This window comes from Sphaerodactylus townsendi, linkage group LG09 (genome assembly GCF_021028975.2).
Source record: "Sphaerodactylus townsendi isolate TG3544 linkage group LG09, MPM_Stown_v2.3, whole genome shotgun sequence".
Taxonomy (NCBI): Eukaryota; Metazoa; Chordata; class Lepidosauria; order Squamata; family Sphaerodactylidae; genus Sphaerodactylus; species Sphaerodactylus townsendi.
In genome coordinates this window covers 13181700-13204375 of record NC_059433.1, presented here as the reverse complement: position 1 = coordinate 13204375, position 22676 = coordinate 13181700, and the positions used below count along the sequence as shown (strand labels likewise).

At 44.2% G+C, this 22676-nt stretch overlaps 1 protein-coding gene across 1 annotated transcript in view; it reads left to right on the top strand.

The window, feature by feature from the left end:
* Positions 1–16205, top strand: part of DROSHA (drosha ribonuclease III) — a 132492-nt gene extending 116287 nt beyond the window's left edge. The window contains exons 27-31 of the mRNA XM_048508504.1: positions 2468–2550; positions 3245–3348; positions 5580–5672; positions 6809–6855; positions 15778–16205. Of these exons, the coding sequence (XP_048364461.1) occupies positions 2468–2550; positions 3245–3348; positions 5580–5672; positions 6809–6855; positions 15778–15908 (458 nt within the window). The 3' untranslated portion in view covers positions 15909–16205. The remainder of the gene's footprint in view (positions 1–2467; positions 2551–3244; positions 3349–5579; positions 5673–6808; positions 6856–15777) is intronic.
* Positions 16206–22676: the final 6471 nt, after the last annotated feature.

Genomic DNA, 22676 nt, shown 5'->3' with positions numbered 1-22676 from the left:
CAAACAATTGTGATTTATACCATATGCACTGAAAGTGTATACTTTGCAGTGATTTATTTCTAAGATGTTATAGTCTCCTGGCTAAACCACAGGATTTAGGAGTCCGCGACCTGTCTGTGCCTCTACAAAAGGCTTTTTTTGTTAATGAGTGCCGCATGTTGAAACTTCATCGACTAAGTTTCCATTTCTGTCAACAGGGAGACAGGCCGGCCACAGTATAGATGTGTTTCTCAATGACCTTTTTCTAGGCTAATGGTTTACTACATAGATATATTATTGGTCTGGCCCTCTCAGTAGGATAGCTGTATATAATCATAGGTAGACTGGTGGTTCTTGAGAATGTCTTCTCATACCCCTGCCTTTAGGATTGGATTCATATTAATGTAGGCTGACCAGACGTCCCGCTTTTGGCGGGACAGTCCCGCCTTAAAACAATTTATCCCGCGGGTTTTTACAAGTGTCCCGATTTTTGGAAGGCTGCCACACTGCCTTCTGGGGCACAAGGCAGTGCGGCAGCCTCCCGTGCACGCGGCCGCAGGAGCGCACGGCCCTGTAACAGGGCGGGAAATGGGAGCGCCCCACAAGGCAGTGCGCTCCTGCGGCCACGCACGCGCGCGCAGCCGCCCACCTACCCACCTGTCCCGGTTTACAAAGGTGACCATCTGGTCACCTTATATTAATGGTCCAGGTAGACATGATTGCTCAATCAATGATGGCTTCCTCAGCCACCCTTTCAATAGATGGAGACAGTAGTGACCAATCTTGCCAGCGCATTCAGCTGTAGGCACACCGGTAGTACTGGCATGAGATTAATCACATCATATAACAAGTTTGTGGCTCGTGATCTGGTACCTTGCTCCCAGATCAGTGGACTGAAACAGGACTTTTCGAATCTGCTTTCTCCAGTTAGCTGCTGGAAGACGCTGATGCTTCCCTCTAGCTGACTCTGTGCAATTTTGGTGTGTCTTGACTGAGCTGCAAAACTAAAGGCATGGGCATCCTTTCCGCACTCCCTATTAAATCTGATTTCAGAAGCTGAGTGCCGTGCCATCTGCGTTGCTTGGCAATACGGCAGATTGGTGCGGCAGCCCAGCATTTTAGCTTCTTTTCTTTTTCCTTTCTGGGAATCTGGCATTTGGGCAGCCTCCATGTATGCGGTGGGGCCTTCATGCTCCTGTTGCCTGTCTTTTTTATTGTATCTTTCCCTGGTCCCAAGTTGGTGTGAACTCTGCTTTCCAGGTCATCTCCCTTTCTGTACTGTATTTTTGTTCTGTTTTGTTTTAACTGTGGAAGCTCCACCATTTTGTTTCTTGACTTGGGGATGTTTGCTGTGGGGTGGAAAAGTTCGAGAGCTCTATTGGTTTGGTAGTCTTTGGAAGCGGGACTGATTTTTACCTAGCCAATGAGAATATATTGATTGATCTTTTTTATTTTAAATCCTATTTCTTCTTTGATTGAAGCCACTTTCAGAAGTTATTTAAAATTACAATAATATACAAAATGATTTTTAAAAATAGCCTAGATTTAAGAAGACATCCCTCCCCAAATACATTCGAACTCAGTACTATTAACTAGTCCCATAACAGATAATTGAGTTGGAATTATGAACCCCAGGGGCAAACTCCACAACTGTTCACTTTAGGAAAAAGCAGAGTACAGAGTGGCTAAGAACATAAGAACAAGCCTGCTGGATCAGACCAGAGTCCATCTAGTCCAGCTCTCGGCTACTCGCAGTGGCCCACCAGGTGCCTTTGGGAGCTCACGTGCAGGATGTGAAAGCAATGGCCTTCTGCTGCTGCTGCTCCCGAGCACCTGGTCTGCTAAGGCATTTGCAATCAGAGATCAAGGAAGATCAAGATTGGTAGCCATAGATCGACTTCTCCTCCATAAATCTGTCCAAGCCCTTTTTAAAGCTATCCAGGTTAGTGGCCATCACCACCTCCTGTGGCAGCATATTCCAAACACCAATCACACGTTGTATGAAGCAGTGTTTCCTTTTATTAGTCCTAATTCTTCCCCCTGCATTTTCAATGAATGCCCCCTGGTTCTAGTATTGTGAGAAAGAGAAAAATTTGAGACAGACAAAAAAATGTCCAGTGCTCTTTTTTTACATGGAATATTTTCCACCTCTAAAGGTTTATTGTTTGATAAAATTAATGTCACTGCCAATACAGTACAATGATATTAGGCAAGTGCAGCATTTTCAACACTGTAATTAATGCTTTCTGCTCATCTTTCCAAAGGGTAGAGAGCCATCACCAAAAAGCCCTTACAAACCAAATGCTTTCCTAAAAGGAAGCTAATTGCTGCAGAACATGTCATGATCTTAAACAGTCACGAAGGAGACATGGGGTCCTTTCTATATGGGGGTTCCAAGTTTTGAAGTCAATATAAAGGTCAAAACAAGGCCCTTGGCTTATACCTACAGAGTAATAGGTAATGATGCTTTTTTATTAATTTTTTTCAGCCTTTATTGCTGCTCTTTACATAGATAAAGATTTGGAATATGTCCATACCTTCATGAATGTCTGTTTTTTTCCACGACTGAAGGTAAGAATATTAGCTATTTCATTAGATGTGCCTTTTTCTATTGGCTTTTCTATTGTATGTATACTCTAGATCAGTGGTTCTCAACTTTCCTAATGCTGCGACCCTTTAATACAGTTCCTCATGTTGTGGTGACCCCCAACCCTAACATTTATCCATTTTACAGATGAAGAACACTGATGCAGAGAGTCGTAGGTGACCCTGTGAAAGAGTCGTTTGACCCCAAAGGGGTCGCGACCAGTGGTGGGATCCAAAAATTTTAACAGGTTCCGATGGTGGTGGGATTCAAACAGTGGCGCCGCCGCACACACGCACCTCCAGTCCCTATTGGGCAGGGAGGTTGCTTTAGTAACCCCTTCTCAGCACTCAGAAAAAATTAGTAACCACTTCTAGAGAAGTGGTGAGAACTGGTTGGATCCCACCTCTGGTCGTGACCCCCAGGTTGAGAACCACTGTTCTAGATCTTTGGGGAACCTAATTCTTTGGGGACCATAGATGTATGATACACACATTTTCAAAGCCCTGTTCTGTCAGATTAATACTTTTCATCATTATGTACCTGCATAAGCTCACCTAAAAGCATAATAATGTACAAAAGGGTTCCTATTGCAACCTTAAAGGGGTTTTCTATTTCCTGCTTCTGTCTCTTTTTTTCTCTAATTTTGAAGCTGTATTTTTTTTAATTCTGTCATTTTAGGAATTCATTTTGAACCAGGACTGGAATGACCCTAAATCCCAACTGCAGCAATGCTGCTTAACCCTCAGGACGGAAGGAAAAGAGCCGGACATCCCTCTTTATAAGTAAGGAGGTTGAAGCTTTGTTTGAGCAGCTCTCTCCCTTTCATCGCCGCTCTTGAAGTCTCTGTTTTCCTATGACTTGGATTAAGCATTCTCTGCCCTTCGTTTCATGCAGGAAAATTGCTTCCTGCTTCTTAAAGAGAGCCGTGTGTCTCACTTGGGGAGTTGGTCTGTGTTGGGTTTTAAATCACTGCCAATATGGACATGAGAAATTCACTGCATTTGACAAAAAATAAATGTGTTGGCTTTAAATACATGGCTTGGTAAAGTCTGATCCTAATAGATCAGTTCCGGTTTATCAGGCCACCTCTCACGGAGGGATATGGTCCCATCAGGAGTCAGGGATCTTGCTATGGTGTTCTCAATGGGGTGGACTTTAGTCGCTGTGGATTCCTGAGTCTAGAAGACAGGGCAGAGTAATAAGCGTGAATACCTGGCACATTTAACTGGCAACCCCTGTTCCCCGTGGGTGCCAAATAGCGGACCCTTTACTACATTTTGCTTAGAAACGGAAAGGTGTTAAGTAATTTACGTGGAATAAAGCAAGAAGAAGAGGAGGAGGAGGAGTTTGGATTTATATCCCCCCTTTCTCTCCTGCAGGAGACTCAAAGGGGCTTACAATCTCCTTGCCCTTCCCCCCTCACAACAAACACCCTGTGAGGTAGGTGGGGCTGAGAGAGCTCCGAGAAGCTGTGACTAGCCCAAGGTCACCCAGCTGGCATGTGTGGGAGTGTACAGGCTAATCTGAATTCCCCAGATAAGCCTCCACAGCTCTGAATCTGAATTCCCCAGATAAGCCTCCACAGCTCAGGCAGCAGAGCTGGGAATCAAACCCGGTTCCTCCAGATTAGATACACAAGCTCTTAACCTCCTACGCCACTGCAAAGAAAACATTCATCGGAAAACGTCAACTTTTTTTCCCTACTTGAAAATTCTCGCTTTTTGCAACCCCATCACTTTGCCTTGGGATCTGTTTCTTAAGTCCAAACTTGTCTTGGGTTCTGTTTCTTAAGTCCAAACTAGATTAGACAATGAGAGATCCGTGATCCGTGATCCGAGATCCGTGATCCATGAATGGATCCCCTGCCTTTATTAAATTGAATACATTGAGACCTCATTCATATCGGGGTCACAACTCACAGGAAGGGTTTTTTTGTTTTTAAAATCTCCTTCCCTTTCATCATTGTGAATCCCTGACTCTGGACTATTATTTGCCCTGCAATTCAAAGCTGTTTTTGTTGCTGTTGTTTCTAAATAGTGCAGACTCCATTTATGGATCGTTCTAGTATGTTCCAGGTCATATTAGGAGAGTTAGAAAGAGAGAGTGTTGGTGGTGATGAGCATAAAGTATTTCTACATTGTAGCTCAGAGATTTGTTCTTTATGTGCAAATTATCTACCAGTTACTCCCCCCACCCTTCAGTGGTCTTGTAGATAAAACTGTATTTTTAGCTATTGGAAAGGGCTCCGACAGCTAACTTAAAACTTCCCAGGGTTAAGCTATCTACTTATTTGTACCCTAAAAGTATTGAGGATTTTTAAAATTTACTTTGTTGATGATCCATTAAATGAACTAATACCGAGTTTGACAGCAGAGACGGATTAGATGGAAAGAGAAGCAGATTTATTGTTTGTCTGAGGAACTGTCTCTTCTTAAAACGACGGCCAGTTTATATCATGCTCTTAGGCAAAAGAGAAGCCTGCCTATTCTGTGACAGATTGAGTAACTGCTGCTCCTGATGAAGCTTTTTGTGGAGTTTGCCATTTAAAGAAACAGCATTTTTCCCCCCTATGGCCGTTCTTATATTTCCACCCTGAACGCTGGAGCTTGACCAAACGCGTATAACTTTACATCCAGCATGTATACAACTCTGTATCCAGCAAATACGACTCTATATCTTATTTCCCTGAAGTTTGCACTTTATGAAATACGAGCAGTTGTTTTACTTTGTCAGATTGTACCCGGATCATACTGTCACACAGTTTTAATCTGTATTTTTCTCCAAATGCCTAATAAAGGTCTCTGAACTGAACTCTGTATCCAGCACACACAAATATTTCACTTTTAAAACAATGATGTGTTGGCAGCGTCTTGTTAAACAACCCATAAAGCTATCCATCTACCGTCCTGCAACACTTTCCATAAACATGGTGGCATTTCTGTCAAGCGGCCGTGATAGGCCTGCTCTCAAAAGCATGTGTTTATACTTTCATTGTGTCTTTCTTATCATCTAGGACACTACAGACGGTAGGACCATCTCATGCCAGAACGTATACTGTCGCTGTGTATTTCAAAGGAGAAAGAATTGGATGCGGTAAAGGACCAAGGTATGGTGAACTAGGGAGGAGGAAAGATTATATAAATAAGAACAAGATGACCAAACAGTGATTTTGGGAGCCTTAGGCAATTATATTGCATTTCAGATGAAATACCTGAATGATAGAATCTCTGCTCACATGCATTTACAACACAAGTTTGGGTAGTACTAATTTGTGCATGGATCAGGCCTTTATTCCCAAGCATAAATTGTCTCTAGCCAGGACCCGGTTTGCACAACTTATAATTTGAAGAGGGCACAACTGATGGTTGGAACCTATGGACAAAGTATCGGTGTCCTACTTTGCCCTGTGCTGAACTTGGAAGAAAATTCGCCCTTGTGAGTTTTCTATGAAGTCATTGGGCAGCGCAATCCAAAGGTGGCTGGGGATGTCTCTACCACTGCTCCACTTTCAGAGGACTTCCAGGCAGGGTTGGGAAGGCAGAACAAAATGGAGACTTCCCAGGCACTTGAGCCATCCATAGGGTGGCATAAGTCTGAGGCCTGCATGGGATATACATCCAAACATGTCCTCTTCCTCTTCTCCTCTTCTTCTTTTTCTTCTTCTTCACCTGGGAAAGCACTTCCAGTGGGTGACATGCACAGACACAGTCCAGTCATAGTGTTATGGATCAACCTTAGGAAACCATTCTCTTCCAGCTGGGGTTTCCATTAAATAGGCAGATATTGGCCGGCTTCATTGCAAAGATAAACAAGAAGAGCTTTCTACGGCTAGTGCCAATTGTATATTTAAATAGTTTCTCATTTTAATCGATCACCTTCTTGTACCCATTGCCCATATTGATTTGAAGTATAAAAGCATAAAAATTAAACCTAATAAAACATTAAGGGGAAAGTGGCTATAATTTTGCCATTCTTTTTTCGAAGCTGTACAATTGCTTCTCTTGTTTAAAAAATCTTTTAACAAAAAGAGTTCCCAAAGTATTATAAAAGGAGGGTTTCTTAATATTAATTTTTAAAGCAACCCTGCCAAAGATGACTGCCTGTGGGTGTTTTATGGGAACAACTGACCAGTGGTTATTTGAAGAATTGGTCTCAGCAGAGCAATCGAAGTGCCCACTTCTGGGAAGCTGTAGTCTACCCCATAACACATTTGCCGAGTTATTTATTTTCTCTCTCGCGCAGCATTCAACAAGCCGAGATGTGTGCAGCAATGGACGCTCTGGAAAAATGTAAGTGGGTTTCTTGGAAACCATTATAAACAATTTTATCTTATTTCATTAGCAAGGGAGGGTTGTTGGGGGTTCATGTCAACGTGACAGGGAGAGAGAAAAGTAGTGATAAAATGAACAAATGATCATTAGCCCCGGAGTTATTGTCTTCCCGATTATTTCTCTTAGGGCCTTTTGTGCTGATAATTAGCTCTGTGAAACCCACACAGGTTTGGTTTTGTTTGTTTGCATTCAGTCGTGCGGGGGCAAGAACTGTTGTACATTTTCCAGGACAACTTTTCCTTGTTTACTTGTGAGCAAATACCTACTAGGTTCAGTGGAACTTACTGCCAAGTACGCATGGGTGGGTTTTCATCCTTTTCTTGGTGGTTGCATTGGTCAGACATTTCCTTTGTGCCGTTTATCACAGCCCTTTCTGACGGAGTTTTACTTGGGATACTGTCCAGAGCAGCCCTGGAACTTGGCTGTCCCCATGATGGCAGGTAGAATTTAAAAGCAAACCAGGATGCCTGACATTATATTGCCATTGAATGGGAATTTAAGGAAGTGCCATAAGCATAAGCATTTTATTGTCATTGTGCACGCACAACGAAATTTACAGCAGCATTCCTCGATGCACATAATTTCAGACTCATACCCCATCCTCACTTTCTCCTTCCTCCACCCATCCCTACACAGCCCCAAACACATCAACATGAAGCCGCGGAGTTCAGCATAGCCATAGCTCTAGAGTGGAAGCTGTCTCTAAGCCTCTTTGTCCTAGTTTTGATAGACCTGTATCGTCTGCCGGATGGTAACAGTTCAGAAAGAGAGTGTGCTGGATGAGACGGGTCTCTCAGAATATTTTGGGCTTTCTTTAGGCTTCGGGAATTATAGAGTTCTTCCAAGGAGGGGAGAGGGCAGCCGATAATCCTCTGTGCAGTAGTGATCACCCTTTGGAGCGCCTTCCTATCTGCCACTGTGCAACTGGAAAACCATACACAGATGCAGTAGGTTAAGACACTCTCTATAGCACAGGGGGTAAAAGGACACCAGGAGTTTTCCATTCAGTTGTTGTTTCCTTAAAAGTCTCAGATAGCACAGTCTTTGCTGGGCCTTCTTAACCACCGCGGCAGTCTGTACGCCCCAGGTCAAGTCCTCTTTAATCATAACGCCCAGAAATTTAAAACTAGCCACCCGCTCTACTTGATCTCCATTTATAGTCAAGGGCTGGATTTCTGAGCTATTCCTTCTATAGTCCACTATAAGTTCTTTTGTCTTGTTAGTATTAAGAACCAGGTTATTTTCCCTTCACCTTGAGAGCAATCGGTCCACCTCACTCCGATAGGCAGACTCATCCCCTCCAGAGATGAGCCCCACCACCATTGTGTCATCGGCAAATTTGATAATGGTGTTACTGTGATAGACAGGAGTACAATCATATGTATAAAGGGTGAACAATAAGAAGAAGAAGAAGAAGAGTTTGGATTTATATCCCCCCTTTCTCTCCTGCAGGAGACTCAAAGGGGCTTACAATCTCCTTGCCCTTCCCCCCTCACAACAAACACCCTGTGAGGTGGGTGGGGCTGAGAGATCTCTGAGAAGCTGTGACTAGCCCAAGGTCACCCAGCTGGCATGTGTGGGAGTGCACAGGCTAATCTGCATTCCCCAGATAAGCCTCAACAGCTCAGGCGGCATTGCTGGGAATCAAACTCGGTTCCTCCAGATTAGATACACGAGCTTTTAACCTCCTACGCCACTGCTGCTCCTGTGTTATGGAACCTCCACAATGAAGTGGTAGGTTTTTAAATAAATGGATAGGAAACACTGTGTGAACAGTTATTGCAGGCCTGAGAAAAAGGCCCTGGTTTTGCAGATCTTCTGGAACTGTGGAGGTTGAGGGGACCACGTTCATTAACCCTGATTTGTGTGTGCAAGTGCCCAACCTGGAATCCATGTTGGAGTGTTTGCACAACTGAGCAGTACAGTCTATACCCCATTGAATTGCAGTGTGTCAGCTGTGCTGTGTGGGGCTAGGATTGGTTTGTTATTTATTAATGTACAACACTTATATCCCGCCTCACAAGGGCCACTGAGGCCACTAACGACTTAAAGCACGCAAGGTAAAAATTACACAATGGAACCGTTAAAATCAGCCCCCCTCCCAAACATACATCATTAAAACAATTTTAAAGCTTTAAAAAACAGAGGTAAAATACATTCATTCGTTCAATTAAGTGCAGTCCTAGATCAGCGAAAAGATTAAAAATCCAAGCACAGAGATAACGTTAACGAAGGATTTGCGAGCAATTTCGAACACTGTATTGTCGAAGGCTTTCACGGCCAGAATCACTGGGGTGCTGTGTGGTTTCCAGGCTGTATGGCCGTGTTCTAGCAGCATTCTCTCCTGACGTTTCGCCTTCAGATCCTCTGAAGATGCCACCCACAGATGCAGGCAAAACGTCAGGAGAGAATGCTGCTAGAACACGGCCATACAGCCCGGAAACCACACAGCACCCCAGTTTCAAACACGTTAAAATACGTACTAAACAGTTAAAATCAGAGGTGGGATCCAGCAGGTTCTCACCAGTTCCCGAGAGTGGGTTACTAATTATTTGTGTGTGCCGAGAGGGGGTTACTAATTGGATCCGCTTTTCCATCTCCACACCCTCTCGCCTCCCCGAGGAAGGCATCCCTGCCTTTGAACGTGAAGGTTCCATATAGCAATTCGCGGACTAATAATGTAACTCCCTGAACTGGGTTAATCCCTTTCAGGTACTGCAATTCATTGATTCTCAGCCTTTCGTACCTTTTATCTCACCAGTCTCTATCAAAGAACCTGTGTGTTTCACCATTGCTGTGTTCAGATTTGTGAGTTGGGGCATTTTCTATAATGTGATGATGATTTAGAAATGACCTGGTGCAAAAAAAAATTGGGGGGCGGTCGTGGTGGGGTGGCTGCCCATGAGGGGGGCATCCAACTCAGGTTTTGCCCAGGGCTCAGGTTTGCCTAAGTACGCCTCTGCCCCCTTTGCTGAGGGGGGGCTGGCGAGGGAACCTGTTACTAAAATTTTTGGATCCGACCACTGGTTAAAATGCATGCAAAACACAAAAAGAGGAGCGAAGACTCTCCCTGGGACTCCTTGGCTGCTTAAGTGCTGTTTACATGTGTTGTTTCAGTGGGTTAGCCGGGGGGCATTTGTGAGCGAGCAAGTCCTGCCTTGAGCTCTTTGCTCCATGTTGCCCTCCTTTCGATGCAAAGGTGAGAGACAGTTTGCATTTTTGTACAGGGGTTTTCAGCGAAAAGTGTTCCTTTTGCATCTCACGTTCCCCGCTCGCCATCCTAATCCCTCAGAAACGCGCACGATATTTCAGACTCCGTTGTCAGGGCTTTGGTCAAGCCAAGTGCTGAGCTCTCTGGCCTTGGTCCAGCAAAGCACTTAAGCTCATGCTTAAATTCAGGCACACGAGTCGTTCTGTTGACATCCATGATCTAGGCATGGCTATTAAAATAAAGTTGGCGCTTTGTTCAAGGGAAGGCCGGAGCATTCACCTTGTCAGATTGATTGCAAAACCCGCCAGCCGCTGCCAAACAGGAACTTAAATCTTCGTGTCGCAACCTCAGACGATTCTCCATCTCGTTGAGATCTTTGGCAGAGGTAGATTCGCATTATGTTTCAGGGGTTGAGCTCATCTGCTTACATCAGCCAAACAGTCAGTAATCTTCAGACCCTGTCTTTAAAGGAATGGAATTCTGATATACTTCGTCAGTGTGTATATTTTGAGATGTATACTTCCCTTCTGTATACTTTCCTGACTGTTTTGTACTTCTGAGTCGCATTATTTCTTTTGTGTTAACGTATAGCATAAACACAGGTGGCTCACTCACTGTCAGGTCAAGCGTGAATCAGAAACAGTACCTAGTCAGTGGTGGCGAACTTTGGCACTCCAGATGTTATGGACTACAATTCACATCAGCCCCTGCCAGCATGGCCAATTGGCCAATTGGAATTGTAGTCCATAACATCTGGAGTGCCAAAGGTTCGCCACCATGGACCTAGATTATTCAGTCAAATCCTCCACATTGCTTCTGTTGTTATTATAATATTATTATTATTTGCCTTTCACTACAGTGAATTGAAAGAGATGATGGGGTCTGATACTAAATTCCACCCCTGTTCTACTAGATTCTGCCTTGCATTGTCTGACATTCTGTACATGAGTTTTAAAACACAAATAGAAATCAAAATAGAATACAAAAGTGAGGGGTTTTTTATGCGTGACCAACCAGGTACCAGTCGGATACTGAGAACTGTTAAAGGTTCAAGACTTTGCTGCACCGCATCCTTCATAAGGGGACGGTATCTGTTACAGGCCATTTCAGCCTACTGAGGGGACCCAAATTACTGTGGTTTTGGGGAGCCAGGATGGTTTTAAACTATAAATCTTCTCCTATTGCTGCTAATGTCTTAATGTTTTAATTTATTTATTGTTTTAATTGAAATCATATGTTGCATTGTGTTTTGTGAACCGCCCTGAGCCCTTCGGGGGTAGGGCGGTCCATTAAATTGAATGAATGAATGAATGAATGAATGAATGAATGAATGAATGAATGAATGAATGAATGAATGAGATACCGGCTGTTCTTAAGGTGGCAAGTGCATAGGAACGGGTTCACTGTGCTGAGGTAAGTTTTGTGGTGCATAGATGGAATACGAAGATGGCTGAGGCAGAATGGGTACATAAACAACAAGGAAGATTGATGGATTGACAGATTGGTTTCAAGGAACAGATCAGCAGCACAGGTCTCCAGGAAGACAAAGGAAAAAGCAGGCTGAGGCACATAAATTTAAACTAGTTATGACTTCAGAGAGCAGTTAGTATTTTTTTCATGCTTTCAAGGCATGAATATCCTCTCACACACTCAGGATCCAACTCAAGGAGCAGCAGTGGCGTAGGAGGTCAAGACCTCGTGTATCTAATCTGGAGGAACTGGGTTTGATTCTCTGCTCTGCCGCCTGAACTGTGGAGGCTTATCTGGGGAATTCAGATTAGCCTGTACACTCCCACACACACCAGCTGGGTGACCTTGGGCTAGTCACAGCTTCTCAGAGCTCTCTCAGCCCCACCTACCGCATAGGGTGTTTGTTGTGAGGGGGGAAGTGTAAGGAGATTGTCAGCCCCTTTGAGTCTCCTACAGGAGAGAAAGGGGGGATATAAATCCAAACTCTTCTTATTTATTTATTTATTTATTTATTATGAGATTTATAAGCCGCCTCACCCCCGAAGGGCTCGAGGCGGCTCACAGAATGGCTGCACATTCAATAACAATCAATAAAACATATCAAATACAAGAGTGCAGCTTAATTCATTAAAACTTAAAACTTTAAAACTTAATAGCGATTTCAATTACATACTGATTAAAATATCTTCTTCTTCTTCAAACCATCCTGTCCTTTCCCAAAATTCAGATTAAATTGTTAAACTCATCCCCCAAAACAGGCCTCACAATCGAGCTCTTTCTTCTCTTCGATCCATAGAGCTGAACTTCTCTTCCACACTGTTGGGCAGAGTTACCTTCACCCTGTCTTCTTTTTCTCCTGAGCCTAATCTGAGCTCAAGTTGAGGCAGAACTCAACTCCCTCTTCTCCTTTGCTCCCTCCAACATCTCACCCTGCTTTCCAAAGGCCTCCAAAGGACACAGGAGCTGCAGTCTAGTGGGCTTGTCCAAGTGGCTGCTTTTTCCTTGGTGTAGTGGTCAAGAGCAGGTGGATTCTAATCTGGAGAACCGGGTTTGATTCCCCTCTCCTCCAGATGAGCGGTGGAGGCTTATCTGGTGAACCAGATGTGTTTCCGCACTCCTACATTCCTGCTGGGTGGCCTTGGGCTAGTCGCAGTTCTTCAGAACTCTCTCAGCCCCACCTACAAGATGCCTGTTGTGAGGAGAGGAAAGGAAAGGAGCTTGCAGGCCACCTTGAGTCTCCTTGCAGGAGAGAAAGGTGGGATATAAATCCAAACTCTTCTTCTTCTGGGCAGGACATCCTGAGAAGTGTTCTTTGCGCTGGTACCACGGAAATGCCTGCGTTTATAGGAATGAACTTTGCTCAGAGAGCAAAAGAGGCATTCAGCAGACAAGCTCAGCACCATCTCCCTGGTCCTTCACAGTCTAACGCTGGGGTTTTTTTAGATGACCCTGATTCGGAAGCGGCTGATGCTTATGCTCAAACTTCCTCCTCCGCCTCTCGCTTCAGCTGCGCTTCCCGTGCTATACCCTAGAGTCTCATTTTCCCAAGGACGCCAGCTGTTTCCACGTCAGCACGAGCGAGTCACTCACAAACAGCAATTTGTCTCCTGGCAAGAAATCCAGCGCAGTCAATGCTCTCAGCCACAACCTTACACCTGGTGCCGCCATGGTTGATGATGTATTTGTATACTTAATTTTTGCGACACTTTTGCTGAGCTCATATTAACCGTCTTTGGCTTCTAGATTGTGTGTGTATGTTGGTTTTTAAGGGCCTAACAGCTTTTTTTAAATGCCCATTATGGAGGTAATAGGAGAGATTATCTTGATTAGCACCAGATGGAGCCTCTCTTGTCCTTGATGAAAAATGATAGCAGAGACCTAATGATAGCAGAGACCTCAACAGAGACCTTCCCCGTGTTGTTCACTGATGTGTCATACTTCACAATTATTCCACGAGGTTATTTGCCCCCCTCCTCCCATATTAAATGTTCGATGGGAGGGGCTCACAGATTGCTGAACAAGTACATGATGTAGCGCGTTCAAGTGGAAGAGAAGTGTGAACATCCCGACTGGAAGGCTTGCTGATTTTTAAAAAATATGAAAACCCGAATATGGACACTGGTTTCCAGCCAGGCATTATAATAAGGTCATCAGCAATCTCTCGTGCCTGTGCAAAACCTTGAATTATATTATTGCGTGAGGCACTTTCCACACAACCCTCACAGAGAGTCCACCAGAGTCCACCTTCTGAGTCCACCAGAGTCCATTAAAGGGCCTAACTCTGTTAATCAGAATGAGAGGAATGATTTACAATTCTCCAGTAATACTTGTGTGTAATATCATGGCCAACTCATGGCAACCCTATCAATTGATGACTTCCAAAACATCCTATTGTGAACAGCCTTTCTCAGGTTTTTCAAACTGAGGGCTGAGGCTTCCTTGACTAAGTTAGTCCATCTCATGTTGAGTCTTCCTTTTTCTTGCGGTCTTCGATTTTTCCTAGCGTTATTGTCTTTTCCAGCGTTATTGTCTTTTCCAGCGAGTCTTGTCTTCTCATAATGTGGCCAAAGTACAGTAGGCTCGGTTAAGTCATTTTCGCTTCTAAGAAAAGTTCAGGCCTGATTTGATCTAGGACCCATTTTGTTTGTCTTTTTGACGGTCCGCAGTATCCATAAAACTCTCCTCTAACACCACATTTCAAATGAATCTACTTCATTTGCAGTGGACATAGGAGGTTAAGAGCTCGTGTATCTAATCTGGAGGAACCGGGTTTGATTCCCAGCTCTGCCGTCTGAGCTGTGGAGGCTTCTCTGGGGAATTCAGATTAGCCTGTACACTCCCACACACGCCAGCTGGGTGACCTTGGGCTAGTCACAGCTTCTTGGAGCTCTCTCAGCCCCACCTGCCTCACAGGGTGTTTGTTGTGAGCGGGGAAGGGCAAGGAGGTTGTAAGCCCCTTTGAGTCTCCAACAGGAGAGAAAGGGGGGATATACATCCAAACTCCTCCTCCTCCTCCTCCTCCTCCTCCTCTTCTTCTTCTTCTTCTTCTTCTTCTTCTTCTTCTTCTTCTTCTTCTTCTTCTTCTTCTTCTTCTTCTTCTTCTTCTTCTTCTTGTCAACTTTCTTCAGTAATATCTAGAGTAGGTTACATTTTTTAAACACCTTTGTCAACAAATCCCCAAATAATCCAAATGTTATTATAGCTGTTGCTGTAAGCTACTGTGTCTTCATATATCCATTTAAAAGGAAATCCTAAACCATCAGTTGGTTCACTTTACACTGAAAGCTGAGCACGGTGTATCAATTTGTCTTAATTGTATTAGCAATTGAAAAAGGTTCTCTGATGAGGATATAGCAGAAATCCAAATCAGACTGAAGGTGACTGTACATATGCTTTGCTGAAATCAGTGGGGGGGAGACTGCTCATGGCTAACATGCCCAATTTATTTCCATAGGACTCCGAAACTACAGCCCCTTCCGCACACACAAAATAATGCATTTTCAAACCACTTTCACAACTGTTTGCAAGTAGATTTTGCTATTCCGCACAGCTTCAAAGAGCACTAAAAGCAGTTTGAAAGTGCATTATTCTGCATGTGCGGAATGAGCCTACTGTTTCTAGTTGGATGTGGGCCAGTGTGTTTAAATGGATCATCTTGTTAGGTGGCTATTTGTTTTTCAAGTGTTTCTTCATTGTTCTTGGTCAGTCTTCAAATAAGAAGTTTTGTTTTGTGGTTTGCCCCTTTGGACACTAATACAGACACTGCCCAAATATATACAAAGGGATACTTTAATTACAGTGGTGTAGGAGATCCTTGGGCATCCATTACCTTTTGGGCAAGTCTTTCTCTATATAACTTGCCTCAGAGGGTAGTTTTGAAGATAAAATGAAATAATCTGGGTAATATGCAGTGGTGGGATTCAGCAGGTTCACACTACTTTGGCAGAACCGGTTGTTAAAATGGTGCTTGCAAACAACCAGTTGTTTATTTGAATCCCACCATCGGAACCAGTTGTTAAATTATTTGAATCCCACCACTGGTGATATGTGTTAAGCTCCCTAGAAGAAAGTCAGGCTATGCATGTGGTAATCATTAAACGCTTCCCCTCTTCCTTTAGTAATAAAATAAGACCTTGATCATTTTTTTGTATCCCCGACTGGTCTTTGTTTAATACACACCATGTTTCTTCTTGTCACAGATAACTTTCCTCAGATGGCCCATCAGAAGCGGTTCATTGAACGGAAGTATAGACAAGAGCTTAAAGAAATGAGATGGGAAAGAGAACATCAAGAAAAAGAGCCGGAGGAGGGGGAAGACATACGGAAATAAGTGGTGCCTACAGAAGCAAGCTGGGACTTTGCTTCCATAATAGTAACTTTGACAGAGGTCTGTGGAAATCTCACCCAGATTTGTGTTGATGAATGAACGAAGCCTGCTTGTTGGAGATCAAAATCATGTTTGCTTTTAATTTTTTTTTAGTGTTGAGTTTTCATTCTGTTTTTAGCTATAATGTTTTGTTAAACAGCCTTTTTTTTAAAAAAAACATAATTTTTCCCCTCAAGAACTGTGTTTTTGTTTTCTAGCTTGTGCTTCTGAGACAATAAAGTGTTTTCTTTCAGAATCGTCCCCCAAAGTAGTTTTCTCTTGAATCAGGTGATCGTGGGTAATAATAAGACACATAAATGGCGCACTTGTTTTTTTGCTGCGCTAATCTTCTCATGCTACACGACAGCTAGGATGGACTGTAAGGTTGCCAGTTTCCAGGTGTGGCCTGGAGATCTCCTGGCGAGAGAGGAGAATATGGCTGCTTTTGAGGGTGGTATCTATGATATTATACCCTGCCGAGGTCCCTTCCCTCCCCAGACTCCATTTCCCAAAATCTCCAGGATTTTCCAGACCTGTAATTGGCAACCCTAATATAATGGGTTATTCTGTGCAGAGGTTTGCCATAGAAATACTACATGAATACTATGTGGCTGATCATTCCATCGGCCTGCCTATTGAATCACTCTACCTAATGTCCTACTCAGAAGCGTACAATAGGCTCAGAGATGGGCTTTTAGATCTAGAATTTGCAAATTTGCATCTAGCAGCCAAACGAACCTGCTCTCCAACACAACTCCTAGTTCCATTTGAGCAGAGGCATATGGCCTATTGCCTCCATACCTTAACGAACCCACACGCAAGGAGAGCCCTTACCATTGCGCGTTTCAACGTTACGCCCTCTGCCCTATTAAAGGGTAGGTTCAGCAATTTAGATAAATCCACAAGGTTATGCAGTTGCAAACTCAATGTGGTTGAAACCCTGACTCACCAACTCTTGCACTGCGCCAGATTTGATAACATCAGATCTAAATATACCAACCTACATCTTTTCTTCCAATCTGGGCTGCCTGATCTGACTAGGTTATCTCTAATGTTAAACAACTCGGACCCCGGTCTTTGTGAAGAGATCGCCAATTTCATTGCGGAGATAGTTGAGAGTTCCCAGTAGAACGTATTTGTTGTGCTCCCCGTGGGGCCTTTTATCTATCATGTATCCATGCAATTGCTCCCAATTCATGTAACTTTTTTCTGACTATGCCAATAAAGGCTTATGTATGTATAGGGCTGATCATCCCATAGGTTTGTATCTAACCAGCCATTTTCAGAAAGCATTGGTGGATATGGAATTCCCCCCCCCCCCCCGAAATCCCTTTTTATGGCTGGAATAATTATGACTATAGAGCCCCTCATGGACCAAACACTATGGGTATTGGGGACAGAGAGAGAAGCAACCATCGGCCAGAATTTCCTTTCTCTCTTTCCTTGGAGCTTTGAAATCTCAGGGAAGGGGAATACAGGAAAAATTCATGTGAGCTGCAGAGGCAGGTCTGTTGAATACAACTGTCGCATGTAGCATTGGGATTAGTGAGGAAAATTACATGCACCGTATGCAGCAGATGGTCCAAAACTCTGGGGAATCAAACCCAGCTCTCCAGATTAGAGTTGGATGCTCTTAACCATCATACCACGCGGACTCTATAAAGAGGAAAGTGTGAGCAAGTGGCGCCATTGGAATGGCAAGAATCTTATGAATATTTGTTTATAAGGTGTATTAAATAGTTTGATAGCAGATTGGAAGCAAAAAACGCAAACGTCAGTGTTCAAAGAAGAAGAAGAGTTTGGATTTATATCCCCCTTTCTCTCCTGTAAGAAGCAAGCCTTTATTGGCATAGACAACAGTACAACAATAATAAAAACAGATTAAAAAGCATATACAATACAGGATATACATGTTAGGACGAAGGAAATCTACTGGCATTTAGTAATTTCCAGGAGAAAGTCTGCCACTATCATACAGCTCTTCTGTAAGGAGACTCAAAGGGGCTTACAAACTCCTTTCCCTTCCCCCCTCACAACAAACACCCTGTGAGGTGGGTGGGGCTGAGAGAGCTCCGTAGAGCTATGACTAGCCCAAGGTCACCCAGTTGGCGTGGGTGGGAGTGTACAGGCTAATCTGAATTCCCCAGATAAGCCTCCACAGCTCAAGTGGCAGAGCGGGGACTCAAACCCGGTTCCTCCAGATCAGAGTGCACCTGCTCTTAACCACTACGCCACTGCTGCTCCAGATTTCATCAAGGTGGCACAATGATGAAATCTGTAAGATCACAGCATAAAAATCAAGTTCGCTGCTTCTTTTTTCTTTTAACAAAAGGAGGTGCCTAATTCCTCTGGCAGGTTAATCATAAACGTTTAATTCTAGTTTCTTACAGGGTGCATTTTTGCTAGCTTAACCGGCAAGAAATAATAGTTCAAAACACTTCTTTTAGATGTTGCAGTTTCTTTCAACCACAGATGACCCGGGGGAGGGGGGGGGGGGTATGCCATCAGCGGCTAGTGTTGCTAAAGACTATTATGAAGGTGCAAAAATGTCACCAACCGCCTGTGCCCAGCCCCCTGGTAAGTCCTATCACGGCAGCTGATGTTTCTTCCACTTTTCTTAGTCGGCATTTGAAGCTCCAGACGTCACCCGTAAAGTAACACCTTCCTATTCAAGAACTATGTTCCCATTTTGGCCCCAGGGTCCTGTCTCTTTCAATCTTTTGTTTTCAAGACGCCTTTGAGCTGATCTGCCTCTGCTTCTATTTGAACAGAACCAATTGAGTACAATGTAATAAACCACTGGAAATGAAGTCACCCACCGTCCATTGGCTGCCTATAATCATACGGCACAAATATTTATTAGCTATTTATTAGCGATTTATAGCGCAAATATTTATTAAAGTCCGGGCGTGAACTGAGCAAAAAGGTGCAAAGCACACATGTTTTCCTATACAGCATACGCAAATTGGTACAACTGCAATATAACAGGGATAAACCTGAAGTCCAAAAAATACAAATTAGCCAGTTCCAAAATACTGCTTCTAACTCAGTCATGACGTATGAAACAGCAAGTCAAAAATCACTTGTGTGATCCGCAACTCCCTTGGTCTAGGCTTGGACACATTAACCTCCTGGTCTGCTGGCAACCAACCAGTCACCCACTATAAATGGAATCAATGCACAGCGACAACGAGCAGAATGCATTTTTCACTAAACCACGTTTTCGAGAAACCTTCAGTGGTGAGTCTTGCCGATCTAATCCAGGGTTCCAAAATAGAATCAAACTCGCACATCCCTGATGAGGCTCAGATGCTGCCATTTCGTGCTCTACTTCTATTCTTGCAAGATTTGACACGTGATCGGGGCCAGAAACTTATGTTAACAGTTAACAGACTTTAAAATGTTTTAAATTACATAAACTAAGGCGCCTTCCGCACACACAGAATAATGCATTTTCAAACCACTTTCACAACTGTTTGCAAGTGGATTTTGCCATTCCGCACAGCTTCAAAGAGCACTGAAAGCAGTTTGAAAGTACATTATTCTGCATGTGCGGAAGGAGCCTAAGTGAGACTTGTGCCCCAGTTGGTTGGAAGTGCATTCCTCACATTTCAACCAGTCCCTAGCCCACCCCCTCAAGACAGGAGCAAGCCAGCCCCAGTAGGGAGGGCAGCTGAGAGCCGCCACCCCCACCTAATTCGGAGCAGCCTCCCCATTGCCTCACAACCCCCCCCCCCAAACAACAACAACAAGCTAGGTCGGCGGGAAGTGCTTCAAGCCATTTTTCATGCCAGGCTGGCCAGCCGCCCCCCCCCCCCCCGCATTGCCCTTCACCCCAAACAACAAGTCAGGCCAGGAGGAAGGGCAGTGAGAAGCCACCCTCCCCACCAGGCCCACCAGCAGCTTCCCCCTTTCCCCTCTACCCTCCCTCTCTGTCCCAAACAAAAAGCAGAACCTACCTGGCAAGGAATCAAACACAGTTCTCCAGATTACATCTAGCCAGGACTCCTTCCTGACCCAGATCAGTCACATTTAAAAGACAGAAAGAAAATTTCCAAAGACTTAAGTTTCAAAGAGAGTATTTTTACTGTTCAGATTTAGTCTCTGTACAGGATGCTCTATAGTAGAGTCACAATTTTACCAGACACAGATCTCGGTTCTTATACTTTCAAAATGCACACATCATGATTTCTTTTGTGCATACCCTCCACCATAAAATCACATTTTGCTAGTCTAACAGTTTAACACAAACACAAATTTCGATATGCTAGTTTGTTTGCCCTTTTCATAGGTCAGGCAATAAAACAATTTTCAACCTTTCAATCAAGCTAACCAGTTTCCAACATTCCTGAAGAGGGCTATGGTCCAAAGTAACTTCTTCCAGGATTAAATGATTTCACATACATCTTATTCACTAAAAACACTTAAAATGATTATAGCCATTCTTATAATCTGTGATTCAAATAGATTGCATGTTATATATTCTTTTCATGTTTCACTATCATTTCAGAGTTCATTAAAATATAGAAAACACATTTTAATTATCTAACCTTTAAACATTTGTATTTGACATCTGTATTTATTGACTTAAGTTTCTCTATTTAGCTGAAGATATATTTTGGACTCTTAGAGATGCTGTTTTTAGTCCTGTTCCAGGATGTTATAAATTCCTTAGTGTCCCAGAGATGCTAAAAACAGCATCCCTGGGGAGGGGCTCGCATGGCAGTAGTGGCAGCCTCGCAACCCACAAGCGGCGCGAAGCCGCTGTTTCTGAACCTCGCTCCCTGAGTGAGGTTTTTTGGAAACAGCGGCTTCCAACCACTGCTGTGCGAACGGCAGTAGCTGGAAGGCGCCATTCCCCCTTTCCCAAATGCCTTACCATCCCTCCGACCTTCCAGCATGTCTCCCAGGCCAGGGGACACGCCCCCCTGCCCTGCAACTCCAGAGCTGTCGTGCAGGGCAGGGGGGCATGTCCCTTTGCCTGGGCAACGCACCGGAAGGTCGGAGGGACGGTAAGGTGTTTGGGCGACAGCGCAGCCTCCGCGCAGGTTGCCCCGTCTTCCCCGCCCCTACCGGGACCATTCATGCGAACGGCCCCGGGGGTGTGTGTTGGTGTCATATATGCCGACGCACCCCCCGAGCGTGACCGTGCTGAAACAGCCTAAGATTTTCCACCAGACCTATGGCTGAGGACAGTGACTGCTCCACTCTAGCTGACCTCTCTTCCCTCGCCTTCTCTCCTTTCCCTTCCCCTGTATTCCCTCCCTTTCCCTTTCTGCTTCTACCCCTTCTCTTGTTCCTGGTTGTTCTCTCATGACCAGCAGGGTCCCCGCTTGATTTTTGAATGCGCTATCGGAAATGATTTTAAATTTCAATTTTATGCCATTGAATGTATTCATTTAAATTGTATTTTGGTGGTTGTTAGTCTCCTTGAGCTTGAGCTTGAATGGGTAGAAGTCGAATGAATGAATGAATGAATGAATGAATGAATGAATGAATGAATGAATGAATGAATGAATGAATGAATGAATGAATGAATGAATGAATGAATGAATGAATGAATGAATGAATGAATGAATGAATGAATGCATGCATGCTCTGGTGGGGGGAGAGGGTTAGGATTTCACACAAGCTCTGTAGAAGCTGCAGTAGGTGCTTGAAACATGAAAACCCTCAAACCTAGTGACAAGATAACACCTCATAGACCTCTCCTGCCCTTGAGCTGTAATCCAGCCTTATAGTGTACTGTGAAACCGAGTAACCTAATGAGGACCAGAAGACATCTAGAAATACGCTCGAACTGAATCTGACATCAAGAAACAAAGACCAGTGGAAGGCTTATGTGGTGGCTGTCTGGATTCAGTTACCATTTGTTCACTGCCAACCATTTGACCACAGGCACTGTCTTAGGACCTATAGAAAAAAGGTGTGGCCTATTATCTGGAACAAAAATTTTCCAGATTGACTCCAGACTATCCTGAATAACATATGTGCTCTGGACCCTTTTCAGTCTTTGCTTGCTTGCTTGTTTGGCCAGATGAAGGGACAGAGGCATCCCTGGTAGTCTTAATTGGCAGTCTCCATCTGCATGCAAACAAAAGCCGCAGTACTTGGTAGCTACCACTAGACCTATCTACAACTTCTGATACTGTAGTAGATTATGCAATTTTGTTAGGCATTTTGTGGCAGAATTAGGTATCAGAAGCTTTATCTTAGACTGGATGAAGCAGTTCCTCATGGATCAGGTTTGCTGTTGGAGAGCAGCTACTTTCAGTGTAGGAGCTGTCTTTTGGAGTTCTTTGGGGCACGGTCCTATCCCCCATGTTACTCAACTTCTATGTAAAACCTTCAGGAGAAATAATTTGTAAATTTGGAACTAAATTCAGAAAAATTAAAGTGATGCCCACTTTCAGTGGTATTTTGCTGACCCTTGCTGACTCAAGTTGAAACCCTAGAGCAGTGTTTCCCAACCTTTTTGAGGTCAGGGTACCCTTGACCTCACTCTTCATATCTCACGGTACCCCTGCTGCCACCCTCCACCTTCTCCTCCCATTGCCCCTGCTTGCCACACACCCCACCTTCCCCTCCCAGGGTGAAGGGAAGCACTGGGGGTGGGGGTGGCTGCTGACCTTGTGGCAGGCCCTGCCCCATGGGCCAGCTCCATGTCCTTGCTGGCGTCGGTGGGAGACACCACAAAAATGAGGGGGGGGCGGTAGTGTTGCCGCGGTACCC